The sequence below is a fragment of the Oncorhynchus keta genome, unplaced genomic scaffold (genome assembly GCF_023373465.1).
Source record: "Oncorhynchus keta strain PuntledgeMale-10-30-2019 unplaced genomic scaffold, Oket_V2 Un_contig_18163_pilon_pilon, whole genome shotgun sequence".
NCBI lineage: Eukaryota > Metazoa > Chordata > Actinopteri > Salmoniformes > Salmonidae > Oncorhynchus > Oncorhynchus keta.
Genome location: NW_026280771.1, coordinates 101,515 through 118,362, shown reverse-complemented (window position 1 = coordinate 118,362; position 16,848 = coordinate 101,515). Strand labels below are relative to the sequence as shown.

Here is a 16,848-nt window from a genome sequence, read left to right as displayed (position 1 = left end):
CCTAACAGGTACTGTAATGTTTCCAACTGTCACACCCCATCAGAACCCTAAATAGAAGCTTTTACTCTGAGAATTAGAACCTAACAGGTACTGTAATGTTTCCAACTGTCACACCCCATCAAAACTCTAAATATAAGCTTTTACTCTGAGAATTAGAACCTAACAGGTACTGTAATGTTTCCAACTGTCACACCCCATCAGAACCCTAAATAGAAGCTTTTACTCTGAGAATTAGAACCTAACAGGTACTGTAATGTTTCCAACTGTCACACCCCATCAGAACCCTAAATAGAAGCTTTTACTCTGAGAATTAGAACCTAACAATGGGTACTGTAATGTTTCCAACTGTCACACCCCATCAGAACCCTAAATATAAGCTTTTACTCTGAGAATTAGAACCTAACAGGTACTGTAATGTTTCCAACTGTCACACCCCATCAGAACCCTAAATATAAGCTTTTACTCTGAGAATTAGAACCTAACAGGTACTGTAATGTTTCCAACTGTCACACCCCATCAGAACCCTAAATAGAAGCTTTTACTCTGAGAATTAGAACCTAACAATAGGTACTGTAATGTTTCCAACTGTCACACCCCATCAGAACCCTAAATAGAAGCTTTTACTCTGAGAATTAGAACCTAACAACAGGTACTGTAATGTTTCCAACTGTCACACCCCATCAGAACCCTAAATATAAGCTTTTACTCTGAGAATTAGAACCTAACAATGGGTACTGTAATGTTTCCAACTGTCACACCCCATCAGAACCCTAAATATAAGCTTTTACTCTGAGAATTAGAACCTAACAGGAACTGTAATGTTTCCAACTGTCACACCCCATCATAACCCTAAATAGAAGCTTTTACTCTGAGAATTAGAACCTAACAACAGGTACTGTAATGTTTCCAACTGTCACACCCCATCAGAACCCTAAATATAAGCTTTTACTCTGAGAATTAGAACCTAACAATAGGTACTGTAATGTTTCCAACTGTCACACCCCATCAGAACCCTAAATAGAAGCTTTTACTCTGATAATTAGAACCTAACAATAGGTACTGTAATGTTTCCAACTGTCACACCCCATCAGAACCCTAAATATAAGCTTTTACTCTGAGAATTAGATCCTAACAATAGGTACTGTAATGTTTCCAACTGTCACACCCCATCATAACCCTAAATAGAAGCTTTTACTCTGAGAATTAGAACCTAAGGGTACTGTAATGTTTCCAACTGTCACACCCCATCAGAACCCTAAATATAAGCTTTTACTCTGAGAATTAGAACCTAACAGGTACTGTAATGTTTCCAACTGTCACACCCCATCAGAACCCTAAATAGAAGCTTTTACTCTGAGAATTAGAACCTAACAGGTACTGTAATGTTTCCAACTGTCACACCCCATCAGAACCCTAAATATAAGCTTTTACTCTGAGAATTAGAACCTAACAACAGGTACTGTAATGTTTCCAACTGTCACACCCCATCAGAACCCTAAATAGAAGCTTTTACTCTGAGAATTAGAACCTAACAATAGGTACTGTAATGTTTCCAACTGTCACACCCCATCATAACCCTAAATAGAAGCTTTTACTCTGAGAATTAGAACCTAACAACAGGTACTGTAATGTTTCCAACTGTCACACCCCATCAGAACCCTAAATAGAAGCTTTTACTCTGAGAATTAGAACCCAACGATAGGTACTGTAATGTTTCCAACTGTCACACCCCATCAGAACCCTAAATAGAAGCTTTTACTCTGATAATTAGAACCTAACAATAGGTACTGTAATGTTTCCAACTGTCACACCCCATCAGAACCCTAAATAGAAGCTTTTACTCTGAGAATTAGAACCTAACAATGGGTACTGTAATGTTTCCAACTGTCACACCCCATCAGAACTCTAAATATAAGCTTTTATTGTTGACAATGTATTTGTAAACAAACACTGTATCGGCTCAAAATGTTTAAAACTATCATTTGGATCTCATGGATGGTCAGTCCTTGCAATTGCTGATTAAGAGTGCAGTACACACACTCCAACATCAGCCAATAGTACAGTGAGTTAAAGGATTGCCATTTGGTTGAGTGACAGGCACAAGCCTAAGTAGGGAGTATGTCAGGACATGCCAACTATCCGCTGCCTTAGACACTGTGAACCATCAGATCCTCCTCTCCACCCTCTTAGGGTTGGGCGTCTCAGACTCTGCTCACCCTTGGATCACATCCTATCTGGCCGGTCGCTAATACCAGGTGGCTGGAGAGGATCTGTGTCTGCATCACGTGCTCTCACTACTTGTGTCACCCAGGGCTCGGTTCTCGGCCCTCTCCTCTTTCTCATTACACCAAGTCACTCGGCTCTGTCATATCCTCACATGGTCTCTCCAATCATTGCTATGCTGATGACACTCAACTACACATCTCTGCGTACCTGTCAGATATCTCCGCTTGGATGTCGGCCCACCACCTCAAGTCCAACCTTGACAAGAAGGAGCAGCCTTTCCTTCTGGGGACGGCCTGCCTGCTCCAAGACCTCTTCATCACGGTTGACAATTCCAGTGTCGCCCTCCCAGAGCACAAAGAACCTTGGCATGACTCTGGACAACACCTTGTAGTTCTCTGCAAACATCAAAGCAGTGACTCACTCCTGCAGGGTGATGCTCTACAACATCCTTAGAGGAACACCTTTCCTCACACATTAAATAGTGCAGGTCCTAATCCAGGCACTTGTCATCTCCCCTCTAGACTGCTGCATCTCTCTGTTGGCTGTGCTCCACGCTTGTTCGAGCAAACCCCTGCAACTTATCCAGAATGCTGCAGCCCACCTGGTGTTCAACCTTCATAAGTTCTCCCATGTCACCCTGCTCCTCCACACACTCCAGTGTCTTCCAGTCAAAGCTTGCATCATCTTTAAGATCCTGGTGCTTGTCTACGGAACAGCAAGGTGAACTGCCCCTAGTAAGGCGATGCTCAAACCCTACATCCCAACCTGAGCCACCTCTGGTCTCTTGGCCCAGTCAAAGCTCTCTGTCCTGGCCCCCAATGGTGGAACAAGTTTTCCCCTCAGGTCATTACACCGGAGTCCCTGCCTATCTTTTGAAAATATCTGGGACCTTACCCTGTGAAGAGTTTCTTACCTTAAAGAGTATCTTAAATAACTTCCATGGCGCATTCGGGCAGGTAGCGTTCTCCTGGCATCCAGCAAACCCAGATTTGTCCGTCGGACTGCCAAATGGTGAAGCGTGATTCATCCCTCCAGAGAACGTGTTTACACTACTCCAGAGTCCAATGGAGGCGAGCTTTACACTACTCCAGAGTCCAATGGAGGCGAGCTTTACACTACTCCAGAGTCCAATGGAGACGAGCTTTACACTACTCCAGAGTCCAATGGAGACGAGCTTTACACTACTCCAGAGTCCAATGGAGGCGAGCTTTACACTACTCCAGAGTCCAATGGAGACGAGCTTTACACTACTCCAGAGTCCAATGGAGACGAGCTTTACACTACTCCAGAGTCCAATGGAGACGAGCTTTACACTACTCCAGAGTCCAATGGAGACGAGCTTTACACTACTCCAGAGTCCAATGGAGACGAGCTTTACACTACTCCAGAGTCCAATGGAGGCCAGCTTTACACTACTCCAGAGTCCAATGGAGACGAGCTTTACACTACTCCAGAGTCCAATGGAGACGAGCTTTACACTACTCCAGAGTCCAATGGAGGCGAGCTTTACACTACTCCAGAGTCCAATGGAGACGAGCTTTACACTACTCCAGAGTCCAATGGAGACGAGCTTTACACTACTCCAGAGTCCAATGGAGACGAGCTTTACACTACTCCAGAGTCCAATGGAGACGAGCTTTACACTACTCCAGAGTCCAATGGAGACGAGCTTTACACTACTCCAGAGTCCAATGGAGACGAGCTTTACACTACTCCAGAGTCCAATGGAGACGAGCTTTACACTACTCCAGAGTCCAATGGAGACAAGCTTTACACTACTCCAGAGTCCAATGGAGACCAGCTTTACACTACTCCAGAGTCCAATGGAGACGGGCTTTACACTACTCCAGAGTCCAATGGAGACGAGCTTTACAGAGTCTGGAGACTCCAGAGTCCAATGGAGACGAGCTTTACACTACTCCAGAGTCCAATGGAGACGAGCTTTACACTACTCCAGAGTCCAATGGAGACGAGCTTTACACTACTCCAGAGTCCAATGGAGACGAGCTTTACACTACTCCAGAGTCCAATGGAGACGAGCTTTACACTACTCCAGAGTCCAATGGAGACGAGCTTTACACTACTCCAGAGTCCAATGGAGACGAGCTTTACACTACTCCAGAGTCCAATGGAGACGAGCTTTACACTACTCCAGAGTCCAATGGAGACGAGCTTTACACTACTCCAGAGTCCAATGGAGACGAGCTTTACACTACTCCAGAGTCCAATGGAGACGAGCTTTACACTACTCCAGAGTCCAATGGAGGCCAGCTTTACACTACTCCAGAGTCCAATGGAGACGAGCTTTACACTACTCCAGAGTCCAATGGAGACGAGCTTTACACTACTCCAGAGTCCAATGGAGACGAGCTTTACACTACTCCAGAGTCCAATGGAGACGAGCTTTACACTACTCCAGAGTCCAATGGAGGCGAGCTTTACACTACTCCAGAGTCCAATGGAGACGAGCTTTACACTACTCCAGAGTCCAATGGAGACGAGCTTTACACTACTCCAGAGTCCAATGGAGACGAGCTTTACACTACTCCAGAGTCCAATGGAGACGAGCTTTACACTACTCCAGAGTCCAATGGAGGCAAGCTTTACACTACTCGAGCCGATGCATGACATTGCGCATGGTGATCTTAGGCTTGTGTGCGGCTGTTTGGCCATGGACACCCATTTCATGAAGCTCCCGACAAACAGTTATTGTGCTGACGTTGCTTTCAGAGGCAGTTTGGAACTCAGTAGTGAGTGTTGCAACTGAGGACAGATGGTTTTTACACGCTACACGCTTCAGCACTCGGCGGTCGTGTTCTGTGAGCTTGTGTAGCCTACTACTTCGCGGCTAAGCCGTTGTTGCTCTTAGACGTTTCGTCTTCACAATAACAGCACTTACAGTTGACCGGGGCAGCTCTCGCAGGGCAGAAATTTGACAAACTGACTTGTTGGAAAGGTGGACAGTGCCATGTTGAAAGTCACTGAGCTCTTCAGTAAGGCCAATGTTTGTCTATGTATGCTCGATTTTATACACCTGTCAGCAACGGTTGTGGCTGAAATAGCCAAATCCACTAATTTGAAGGGGTGTCCACATACTTTTGTATAGATAGTGTAGCTATCTTAAGATAAGATAAGTGTCTTAAACATAAACATTTGACATTTTATTGTATGTATGGGTACAGAGATAAGCTAATCATCAAAAAATTATGTTAAACACTATTATTACACACAGAGTGCGTCCATGAAACTTATGTGACTTGTTAAGCACATTACTCTTGAACTTATTTAGGCTTGTCATAAGAAAGGCTTTGAATACTTATTGACTGAAGACATTTCAGATTTTCATTTTTAATCCATTTGTAAAAATGTTTAAAAAAAAAAATCCACTTGCACATTATGGGTTATTGTGTGTATACTTAGAAAAAAGGTGCTATCAGGAACCAAAAAGTGTTATTTTATTGTCCCCATAGGAGAACCCTTTGAAGAACCCCTTTTGGTTCCAGGTATAACTATTTTGGTTCCAGCTAGAACCCTTTTGGGATCCATGTAGAACCCTTTCCACAGAGGGTTCTACATGGAACCCAAAAGAGTTCTAACTGGAACCAAAACGTGTTTTCCTATGGGGACAGCCGCAGAACCCTTTTGGAACCCTTTTTCTAAGAGTGTAAGCTAGTGATACAAAATCTTTATATTTAATCCATTTTAAATTCAAGCTGTACCACAACAAAATGTGGAAAAAGTCAAGGGGTTTGAATACTTTCTGAAGGCACTGTATGTCAGGAAATGTCTAGGGAGTATGTCAGGAAATGCCTAGGGAGTATGTTAGGACATGCCTAGGGAGTATGTCAGGAAATGTCTAGGGAGTATGTCAGGAAATGCCTTGGGAGTATGTCAGGAAATGCCTAGAGATTATGTCAGGAAATGCCTAGGGAGTATGTCAGGAAATGCCTTGGGAGTATGTCAGGAAATGCCTAGGGAGTATGTTAGGACATGCCTAGGGAGTATGTCAGGAAATGCCTTGGGAGTATGTCAGGAAATTCCTTGGGAGTATGTCAGGACATGCCTAGGGAGTATGTCAGGAAATGCCTAGGGAGTATGTTAGGACATGCCTAGGGAGTATGGCAGGAAATGCCTAGGGAGTATGTCAGGAAATGCCTAGGGAGTATGTCAGGACATGCCTAGGGAGTATGTCAGGACATGCCTAGGGAGTATGGCAGGAAATGCCTAGGGAGTATGTCAGGACATGCCTAGGGAGTATGTCAGGACATGCCTAGGGAGTATGGCAGGAAATGCCTAGTGAGTATGTCAGGAAATGCCTAGGGAGTATGGCAGGAAATGCCTAGTGAGTATGTCAGGAAATGCCTAGGGAGTATGTCAGGACATGCCTAGGGAGTATGGCAGGAAATGCCTAGTGAGTATGTCAGGAAATGCCTAGGGAGTATGTCAGGACATGCCTAGGGAGTATGTCAGGACATGCCTAGGGAGTATGGCAGGAAATGCCTAGGGAGTATGTCAGGACATGCCTAGGGAGTATGTCAGGACATGCCTAGGGAGTATGTCAGGACATGCCTAGGGAGTATGTCAGGAAATGCCTAGGGAGTATGTCAGGAAATGCCTATATGCAGGACATGCCTAGGGAGTATGTCAGGACATGCCTAGGGAATGTCATGCCTAGGGAGTATGTGCCTTGGGAGTATGTCAGGAAATGCCTAGGGAGTATGTAGGAAATGCCTAGGGAGTATGTCAGGAAATGCATGCCTAGGGAGTATGTCAGGAAATGCCTAGGGAGTATGGCAGGAAATGCCTTGGGAGTATGTCAGGAAATGCCTTGGGAGTATGTCAGGAAATGCCTTGGGAGTATGCAGGAAATGCCTTGGGAGTATGTCAGGAAATGCCTTGGGTATGCCTAGGAGTATGCAGGACTGCCTGGGAGTATGTCAGGAAATGCCTAGGGAGTATGTCAGGACATGCCTAGGGAGTATGTCAGGAAATGCCTTGGGAGTATGTCAGGAAATGCCTTGGGAGTATGTCAGGAAATGCCTTGGGAGTATGTCAGGAAATGCCTAGGGAGTATGTCAGGACATGCCTAGGGAGTATGGCAGGAAATGCCTTGGGAGTATGTCAGGAAATGCCTTGGGAGTATGTCAGGAAATGCCTTGGGAGTATGTCAGGACATGCCTAGGGAGTATGTCAGGAAATGCCTAGGGAGTATGTCAGGACATGCCTAGGGAGTATGTCAGGACATGCCTAGGGAGTATGTCAGGACATGCCTAGGGAGTATGTCAGGACATGCCTAGGGAGTATGTCAGGACATGCCTAGGGAGTATGTCAGGACATGCCTAGGGAGTATGTTAGGAAATGCCTAGGGAGTATGTCAGGACATGCCTAGGGATTATGGCAGGACATGCACTCTTGAATGGTCAGGTGACAGCTCACCTTTCTTTTGGCAAAAGATTGAGAGATTTCTTAGTTAATGTGATTTGAAAGGTTAAATATACAACTCTGTCCAGTCCCCCATTAGGCCATGGTATTTGGCAAGTGGAGTAAAGGCATTTAGTTTGATGGACCGTGTCAGCAGATGCTTCGGTAGCCACTTGTAGTAGCCAGACTTTAATTTATAACCTTTATGTTGAACTATATTTGCTTGAATTCTTGTTGAAAATATTTTCTACCATCAAAGTGAACTGCAACAATGGGTCAAGCAGAAAGCCACAATGAGATTGATTTGGAGCAAATTCAGGAGCTGTGTATGGCTTTTATGAAGGAGTGCCCGAGCGGGGCTTTGCACCTACATGAATTAAAACGGATCTTTGGTATACCAGCCAGCTGCGAGGAAGAGACTTTGTACATTGAGACTGTCTTCCATTCATTCGACACAAACAGGGTAAGTGAAGGGGGTAAAACCATTTTCAATCAGGAAATAATGTTTAAAAAAATGTAATCCATTCCATTCATCCATTGTGCTGTTAAAGGGACAGTTCACTCAAATTACGAAATGTAATGTTGGTTTCCTTACACTGTAAGCAGTCTATGGGCAGGGTATGACAGCAATCCATGCTTTGGTTTAGTTTCCCTGGCACTGTTTCCAAATGCTAATCTCATGGTGCTGATATTAAAAAATGTTGTGCATCATATTCAAATCATCTACAGTGCCATCAGAAAGAATGTATACCCTTTGACTTATTCCACATTTTGTTATGTTATAGCCTGAATTCCAAATTGATTACATATATATTTCCTCTCACCCATCTACACACAATACCCCATAATTAAATGTTTTGAAATGTTTGCAAATATATAACTATTCAATGTACATAAGTATTCACATCCCTGAGTCAATACATGTTAGAATCACCCTTGGCATCGATTACAGCTGTGAGTGTTTCTGGGTAAGTTTCTAAGAGCATTCCACATCTGAATTGTACAATATTTGTCCATTATTATTTTCAAATGTCAAGCTCTGTCAAATATGTTGTTGATAATTGCTGGACAACCATTTTCAAGTCTTGCAATAGATTTTCAAGCAGATTTAAGTCCAAACTGTAACTCGGCAACTCAGGAACATTCACTATATTGGTAAGCAACTCCAAGGCAGATTTGGCCTTGTCTTTTAGGTTATCGCCTGCAAAAAGGTGAATTCATCTCCCGGTGTCTGGTAGAATGCAAACTGAAACATGTTGTCCTCTAAGATTTTGCTTGTGCTTAGCTCCATTCTGTATGTTTTTTTTTATCCTAAAAAACTCCCAGTCCTTAACAAGTACAAGCATACCCATAACATGATTCAGCCACCACTATGCTTGAAAATATGGACAGTGGTACTCAGTAATGTGTTGCATTGGATTTGCCCCAAACTTAACTTTATATTCAGGAATTCTGTACAGGCTTCCATCTTCTCACTCTGTCAATTAGGTTAATATTTTGGAGTAACTACAACATAATAGATACATCCTCAGTTTCCCCCCAAACTAAACCTATATAACCCTGTAACTATTTTAAAGTTTCCATTAGCCTGATAATGAAATCCCTGAACAGTTTCCTTAATCTCCGGCAAATGAGTTAGGAAGGACACCTGTATCTTTGTAGTGACGGGGTGTATTGCTTTTTTAATATATTTTTTATTTTACCTTTATTTAACTAGGCAAGTCAGTTAAGAACAAATTCTTCTTTACAATGACGGCCTAGGAACAGTGGGTTAACTGCCTTGTTCAGGGGCAGAACGACTGATTTTTACCTTGTCAGCTCAGGGAATTGATCTAGCAACCTTTCTAATCACTAGGCTACACCACCCAAAGTGTAATTAATAACTTCACCATATTCAATGTCTGCTTTTAAAATATTTACCCATCTACTAATAGGTGCCCTTCTTTGCAAGGCATTGGAAAACCTCCCTGGTCTTTGTGGTTGAATCTGTGTTTGAAATTCACTGCTCGACTGAGGAACCTTACAGATAATTGTATGTGTGGGGTACTGAGATGAGGTAGTCATTAAAAAATCACGTTGAACACTATTATTGCAACTTATTATGTGACTTGTTAGCATTTTTTTCTCCTTAGCTTATTTAGACAAACCATAACAAAGGGGTTTAATATTTATTGACTCAAAACATTTCAGCAGATTTTTTAATGAATTAGTAAAAATATGGAAAAATGTGATTCCCCTTTGACATTATGGGGTATTGTGTGTAAGCCAGTGACAAAAATCTAAATTGAATCCATTTTAAATTCAGGCTGTAACACAACAAAATGTGGAAAATGTCAACAGGTGTGAATCCTTTCTGAAGGCACAGAAGAAATTACTTTGTTGAGCTTCACAATCAATTTGAGATACTTTCGATTTGGATATAATGCACGAATAATGCTAATACCGGTATCATGACATAATTTTGTAATTTGGGTGAACAATCCCTTTAATTGCATTAGCTTCAGTTATCAATATACATTCAAAAGGTAAACATGCAATAAATCCGTGTATTGTTTTCACAGGATAACGCGTTGGATTTTATGGAGTATACAGCCGCTCTTCACCTGATATTGCGCGGGAATCTTGAGGATAGGTTAAAGTGGTCCTTTAAAATCTACGACAAGGACGGGAATGGCAAGTTAGACCGAGAAGAGGTGAAAAACCTCATTCGGGTAAGAAATTACACATAATCTTCCTCTGCATTATGCTATTGACTGGCTGCTTCGTTTGGGCCTGCAGTTGGCTACTAGTAGTTGTAGATCAGTTAGGCTAGGCTATGCACCTTCTTTTCTAAGGGTAAGAACAGCTGGACACATTTTGGTAGTATAATCTGCAATTGTATAACTTGTATAATACTTGTATAATACAGGTATTGCATAAAACGAATGTTATTAGAGCAGTGCCTTAATATGCTGCAGGTCAGGGATTAGGATCAGGTGAGGGATTAGGATCAGGTGAGGGATTAGGATCAGGTCAGGAGAAGCGACTACGTGGGATGACTGGGGTTTTCACAAATCTAATTCCGTTCGTACATGTTATTGGATGAAAGGATGGGAGGAGCAAGTGGCTTTAATACCAATTATTCTTGGGAACACCTAGCCCTGATCCTATAGCTTATCTGGTTCTGAACTGAACCAGCCCCCATGCTTATAGGTCAGCTGAGTTCACGGCTCTGGTATTTACTGTATATATAGGACCTCAATCTTTTTCCTTTATCAATTAAAAAGGCCTAATGTCACAGTATTGTTTCAATGTAAAAAAAATGTTTTTCCATTTCTAAAGATGTGTTACCCCACTGATGATATGATATAGGATATATATATATTATATTATAATTGTGTTACCCATATGCCTTTAATGTTACCTTATGTGAACTCAGTAAATTAAGCTCAGATAAACAACACTAGACAAAATATTATTTCTGTCATATAAAAGTTTATACAACTTTAGATTTTTCGTCAATGGGATAAACCCATCTTTTTATGTTGAAACCCTTTTAAATGTATACCATTTGAGATAGGACAACTGTGTAAAAAACACTTCTGTCAAATACCACACTGTATGTAATGAAATGTATCTCATACAATTGCAGATCATTTACAAAATCAAAATTCATACAACTGCCATAAACATGACACCTAATGAAGTCTGTGACAGGATCTTTGAGCTGGTCGACCAGAATCATGATGGTAAGTGCCCGGTTAAGATATATTCATATATACGGCAGAACATGCATTCAAATCTGTACCAAATATACAGTACTTTCATCAAACCACCACAATGAACAATCTGTGCTCTAAGGGCTTACATGTAATGCCATCTTCCATCAGCGAGAGACAATATGCCTTTGTCACTGCCTTTACACACTGGTCAGTCTGATGTAATGACCAGGATTAGGTAATGCTCGTGCTAATTGGTGGTCCATTTGATGGGGACTTTGCTCTTGCATCCTCATGGTCAGGTGCTACCTGGCCCATTATACAGAGGAAAGATGGAGGTTTTGCCATTTCTTTGTTGTTTTATTTTTACTAAGCATGAATGGCTTCCTACTTTTAATAAGCATGAATGGCTTCCTACTTTTAATAAGCATGAATGGCTTCCTACTTTTAATAAGCATGAATGGCTTCCTACTTTTAATAAGCATGAATGGCTTCCTACTTTTAATAAGCATGAATGGCTTCCTACTTTTAAATAAGCATGAATGGCTTCCTACTTTTAATAAGCATGAATGGCTTCCTACTTTTAATAAGCATGAATGGCTTTTTTTAATAAGCATGAATGGCTTCCTACTTTTAATAAGCATGAATGGCTTCCTACTTTTAATAAGCATGAATGGCTTCCTACTTTTAATAAGCATGAATGGCTTCCTACTTTTAATAAGCATGAATGGCTTCCTACTTTTAATAAGCATGAATGGCTTCCTACTTTTAATAAGCATGAATGGCTTCCTACTTTTAATAAGCATGAATGGCTTCCTACTTTTAATAAGCATGAATGGCTTCCTACTTTTAATAAGCATGAATGGCTTCCTACTTTCTTACTAAGTTGGCACTACATACGAGTTATGTCAGTAACCTTAACCTGAGAAAGATGTTGAATCATTGCCCACCAAAATGTATATATTTTTCCTTCTATTACAGGCCAGATTTCCTTTACTGAGTTCATGGAGGGGGCCCAGAAGGACGAGTGGGTCATGAATATGCTCAAGCTGGACGTCAACGCTAGTGGCTGGGTCATGCAGAACTGTGTAAAAATGACCTGAGCCCTCCAAACAGGCTCTCTCATCTACACAGAGAGGGGTTGTGTCCCTCAAATGGCATCTGAGTTTTGTCTTTTTCTCACAAGAAACCTGATTCCTTGGGCCTAAAGATCTGGTTCTGCCTCCAGGTTTGCTTGTGGTGGTTCAGGCATAGACATGGAGCACTTTCCTCCGTATCACTTCTTGTAGTTGTTCTTTTAACATGCTGTCCATGCACGTTGGTGTGTCGGAACAACAGGCGTTCTCTTTTTGAGTTGGGACCAGCTGACAGGATGGAGTCTCATTCAGCACATGACTGTCATAGATCACTGGAACTCTGGTAGATTTCAAACAGAGTTCAAAGGTCATATTGTGTGATATGATATTACACAGGGTCACTATCTGCAGTTTGAGTATTTACATTGCATTCAAATGTAAAATATTATGGAATTCTATACTCAGTAATATTGTGACGATGGTTATGAAAGTATCATATTAATAATATTATATAATCAAAATAATGATTTCACAACCTTATACTTTCAAGTACGAAGTAATATTTCAAAACATTATATCAATGCAAATATCATACCGTTAGTAACCTAAATGTGATATATCATGTTATGTTACCCACATTTATTTGACCTATTGTGTTTAAGGAATTTATATCACATCAGAGAACTTAGAATGGGGATATGTTATATTATTCAATGTCAAGTACTTCAAATCCTTTCGTCATACCTGTCAAAAACAACGAGGCATCACAAAAACAGGTTTAATAACCTTTAAATATCAGCAGAGTTTAAACTGTGAACCAAACTGTTGGCTACAGTCATGACCAAAAGTTTAGAAAATGACACAAATATTAATTTTCACAAAGTTTGCTGCTTCAGTGTCTTTAGATATTTTTGTCAGATGTTACTATGGAATATTGAAGTATAATTACAAGCAAGTGTCAAAGGCTTTTATTGACAATTACATGAAGTTGATGCAAAGAGTCAATATTTGCAGTGTTGACCCTTCTTTTTCAAGACCTCTGCAATCCACCCTGGCATGCTGTCAATGAACCTCTGGGCCACATCCTGACTGATGGCAGCCCATTCTTGCATAATCAATGCTTGGAGTTTGTCAGAATTTGTGGGTTTTTGTTTGTCCACCTGCCTCTTTAGGATTGACCACAAGTTCTCAATGGGATTAAGGTCTGGGGAGTTTCCTGGCCATGGACTCAAAATATCTATGTTTTGTTCCCAGAGCCACTTAGTTATCACTTTTGCCTTATGGCAAGGTGCTCCATCATGCTGGAAAAGGCATAGTTCGTCACCAAACTGTTCCTGGATGGTCGGGAGAAGTTGCTCTCGGAGGATGTGTTGGTACCATTCTTTATTCATGGCTGTGTTCTTAGGCAAAATTGTGAGTGAGCCCACTCCCTTGGCTGAGAAGCAACCCCACACATGAACGGTCTCAGGATGCTTTACTGTTGGCATGACACAGGACTGATGGTAGCGCTCACCTTGTCTTCTCCGGACAAGCTTTTTTCCAGATGCCCCAAACAATCGGAAAGGGGATTTGTCATAGAAAATTACTTTACCCCAGTCCTCAGCAGTCCAATCCCTGTACCTTTTACAGAATATCAGTCTGTCCTTGATGTTTTTCCTGTAGAGAAGTGGCTTCTTTGCTGCCCTTCTTGACACCAGGCCATCCTCCAAAAGTCTTCACCTCACTGTGCATGCAGATGCACTCACACCTGCCTGCTGTCATTCCTGAGCAAGCTCTGTACTGGTGGTGCCCGGATCCTGCAGCTGAATCAACTTTAAGAGACGGTCCTGGTGCTTGCTGGACTTTCTTGGGCGCCCTGAAGCCTTCTTCACAACAATTGAACCGCTCTCCTTGAAGTTCTTGATGATCCGATAAATGGTTGATTTAGGTACAATCTTACTGACAGCAATATCCTTGCCTGTGAAGCCCTTTTTGTGCAAAGCAATGATGATGGCACGTGTTTCCTTGCAGGTAACCATGATTGACAGAGGAAGAACAATGATTCCAAGCACCACCCTTTTGAAGCTTCCAGTCTGTTATTTGAACTCAATCAGCATGACAGAGTGATCTCCAGCCTTGTCCTCTTCAACAATCACACCTGTGTTAATGAGAGAATCACTGACATGATGTCAGTTGGTCCTTTTGTGGCAGGGCTGAAAAGCAGTGGAAATGTTTTTTGGGGATTCAGTTCATTTGCATGGCAAAGAGGGACTTTGCAATTCATCTGATCACTCTTTATAACATTCTGGAGTATATGCAAATTGCCATCATACAAACTGAGGCAGCAGACTTTGTGAAAATTAATATTTGTGTCAATCTCAAAACTTTTGACCACGACTGTACCATTGTTGCAAGTTCCCAAAGAGGTTATTTTTTAAGTATTTTATGGTAATTTCTTTCATGTAGTCTACATTTTGGAATATCTTTACCCATTTTTAAGCTTTACTATTGTCCACACATCACGATTCCATAAATTGTATTTGAGATACTTAAATCAACCCTTTGATGAAGAATGAACCATGATTAAGAATTCACCTTTTGATCAACATCTAGTCAGCAAGTGCTGTGATATTTGATCCAAGTAATGACTAAAGATAACACAACAGATCATTCTAGATAGAACAATCCTCATTCAACAAATGTAGAATTTTGTATGAGGATTATGTGCATTCAACACATTTACACCAAATATCTATATTTCCATTTGGTTTAATCTAATGCAAGCATGTCCCATTAAGTGGTCTCACCATGGCAACCATTCTTTGTTCATTTATTTGACAATCGATGCACCCATCACGATAAACCACAGGCTTATTGTTGTCGCATAGCTAAGAGGTGTACCTCTAAGTAAGCATTTAATTGTACTGTGTATGTACACCAAGTGTATCCTGTGCATACGACAAATAAACTGGATTTGATTTGCAAAGCCACCCAGCCATGTAGGCATACCTCAGGGAGAAAGAAGCTTTCCACTAGTATTTTCTTGGGTGGGGTGTCCCAATGGAAAAACATCCTTGCATCCATGACAACGGTTCCCAGCATTGGTCTTCATGTAACCTACCACTCTAGGGTATTATGCAGGTTATATGTCCAAATCAATAGTCAGAGTGCAGTTAGAAGATTGGCTCAGCTGAAAACCCACATTCAAGAGGACCATTGTTTTGAACTCTTGCTCCACTCTGTTACATGATACTGTGATACACAACATTTCTATGCACAAGGCATCGTTGTCTCAGAACAGAGGTTTGTTCAAACAGTAAGGCACAAGAGTCCATGCTATATCATGAATATAGTCACAGGTAAATGCCGTTGTTCGTCTTGATGTGCTTGTCACACCCTGATCTATTTCACCTGTCCTTGTTATTGTCTCCAACCCCTCCAGGTGTCGCTTGTTTTCCCCAGTGTATTTATCCCTGTGTTTCCTGTCTCTCTGGGCCAGTGTATTTATCCCTGTGTTTCCTGTCTCTCTGGGCCAGTGTATTTATCCCTGTGTTTCCTGTCTCTCTGGGCCAGTGTATTTATCCCTGTGTTTCCTGTCTCTCTGTGCCAGTTCGTCTTGTATGTTTCCAAGTCAACCAGCTGTTTTTCCTGTTCTCCTGCCTTTGCTATTCTCCTTTTTCTAGTCCTCCTGGTTTTGTCCCTTGGCTGTTTCTGGACTCTGTACCAACCTGCATGACTATTCTACCTGTCTTGACCTCGAGCCAGTTTGCCACTCTGTACCTCCTGGACTCTGAACTGGTTTTGACCTTTGACCTGTCCACGACCATTCTCTTGCCTTCCCCTTTTGGATTATTAAACATCTTAAACTCCAACCATCTTCCTCCTGTGTCTGCATCTTGTTCTTGCCTTGTGTCATGATAGTGCTAGCAGAAGGCCTTTCAACCCATTTACCTGGGACTATATTCATTGTAGTGTAGTGTCACGTGCCTTACTGCTTTTTAAAAAAGGGTCACAACATGCATACAAATACCGAGCAATCAGCATCGAGGATCCAATCAGCATCCAGGATCCAATCAGCATCCAGGATCCAAACTACCCGTTTTATAACAAGAAATCACACCCAGCTGTCTGATTCTCTGTGAGGATGGAAGAGTGAGAAAGAGGGGAAGTGAGAGAGTGTCCAGGGTTCATGAGCGGTCTTCTCTATGCTCTCCAATGAGTGTACAGTACATTCACTGTGAACCTTTTAGACGCTCCAGATGCACTGTATTGTGGACCTGTGATGACTTACTGTATTACAATGTAGTTTTATACTGATTCTCTGTCGTATGTCTCTTTATCCATATGTTATACGGATTCTCTGTCGTATGTCTCTTTATCCATATGTTATACGGATTCTCTGTCGTATGTCTCTCTTTATCCATATGTTATACGGATTCTCTGCCGTA

At 41.7% G+C, this 16,848-nt stretch overlaps 1 protein-coding gene across 1 annotated transcript; it reads left to right on the top strand.

The window, feature by feature from the left end:
* The first annotated feature begins 7,788 nt into the window (after positions 1–7,788).
* LOC118375974 (guanylyl cyclase-activating protein 2-like) lies at positions 7,789–16,287 on the top strand. The gene is made up of 4 exons (XM_052503860.1): positions 7,789–8,110; positions 10,209–10,358; positions 11,279–11,375; positions 12,327–16,287. Exons 1-4 carry the CDS (start codon positions 7,919–7,921, stop codon positions 12,446–12,448), a joined length of 561 nt encoding a protein of 186 aa, XP_052359820.1. The 5' UTR covers positions 7,789–7,918; the 3' UTR covers positions 12,449–16,287.
* The last annotated feature ends 561 nt before the right edge of the window (positions 16,288–16,848 follow it).

Coding starts and splice junctions, on each gene's coding strand:
- LOC118375974 (XM_052503860.1), top strand. CDS start 7,919: ATGGGTCAAGCAGAAAGCCACAATGAGATTGATTTGGAGCAAATTCAG. Junction 10,359..11,278: donor AGGTGAAAAACCTCATTCGG/GTAAGAAATTAC, acceptor ATACAATTGCAG/ATCATTTACAAAATCAAAAT. Junction 11,376..12,326: donor GGTCGACCAGAATCATGATG/GTAAGTGCCCGG, acceptor CTTCTATTACAG/GCCAGATTTCCTTTACTGAG.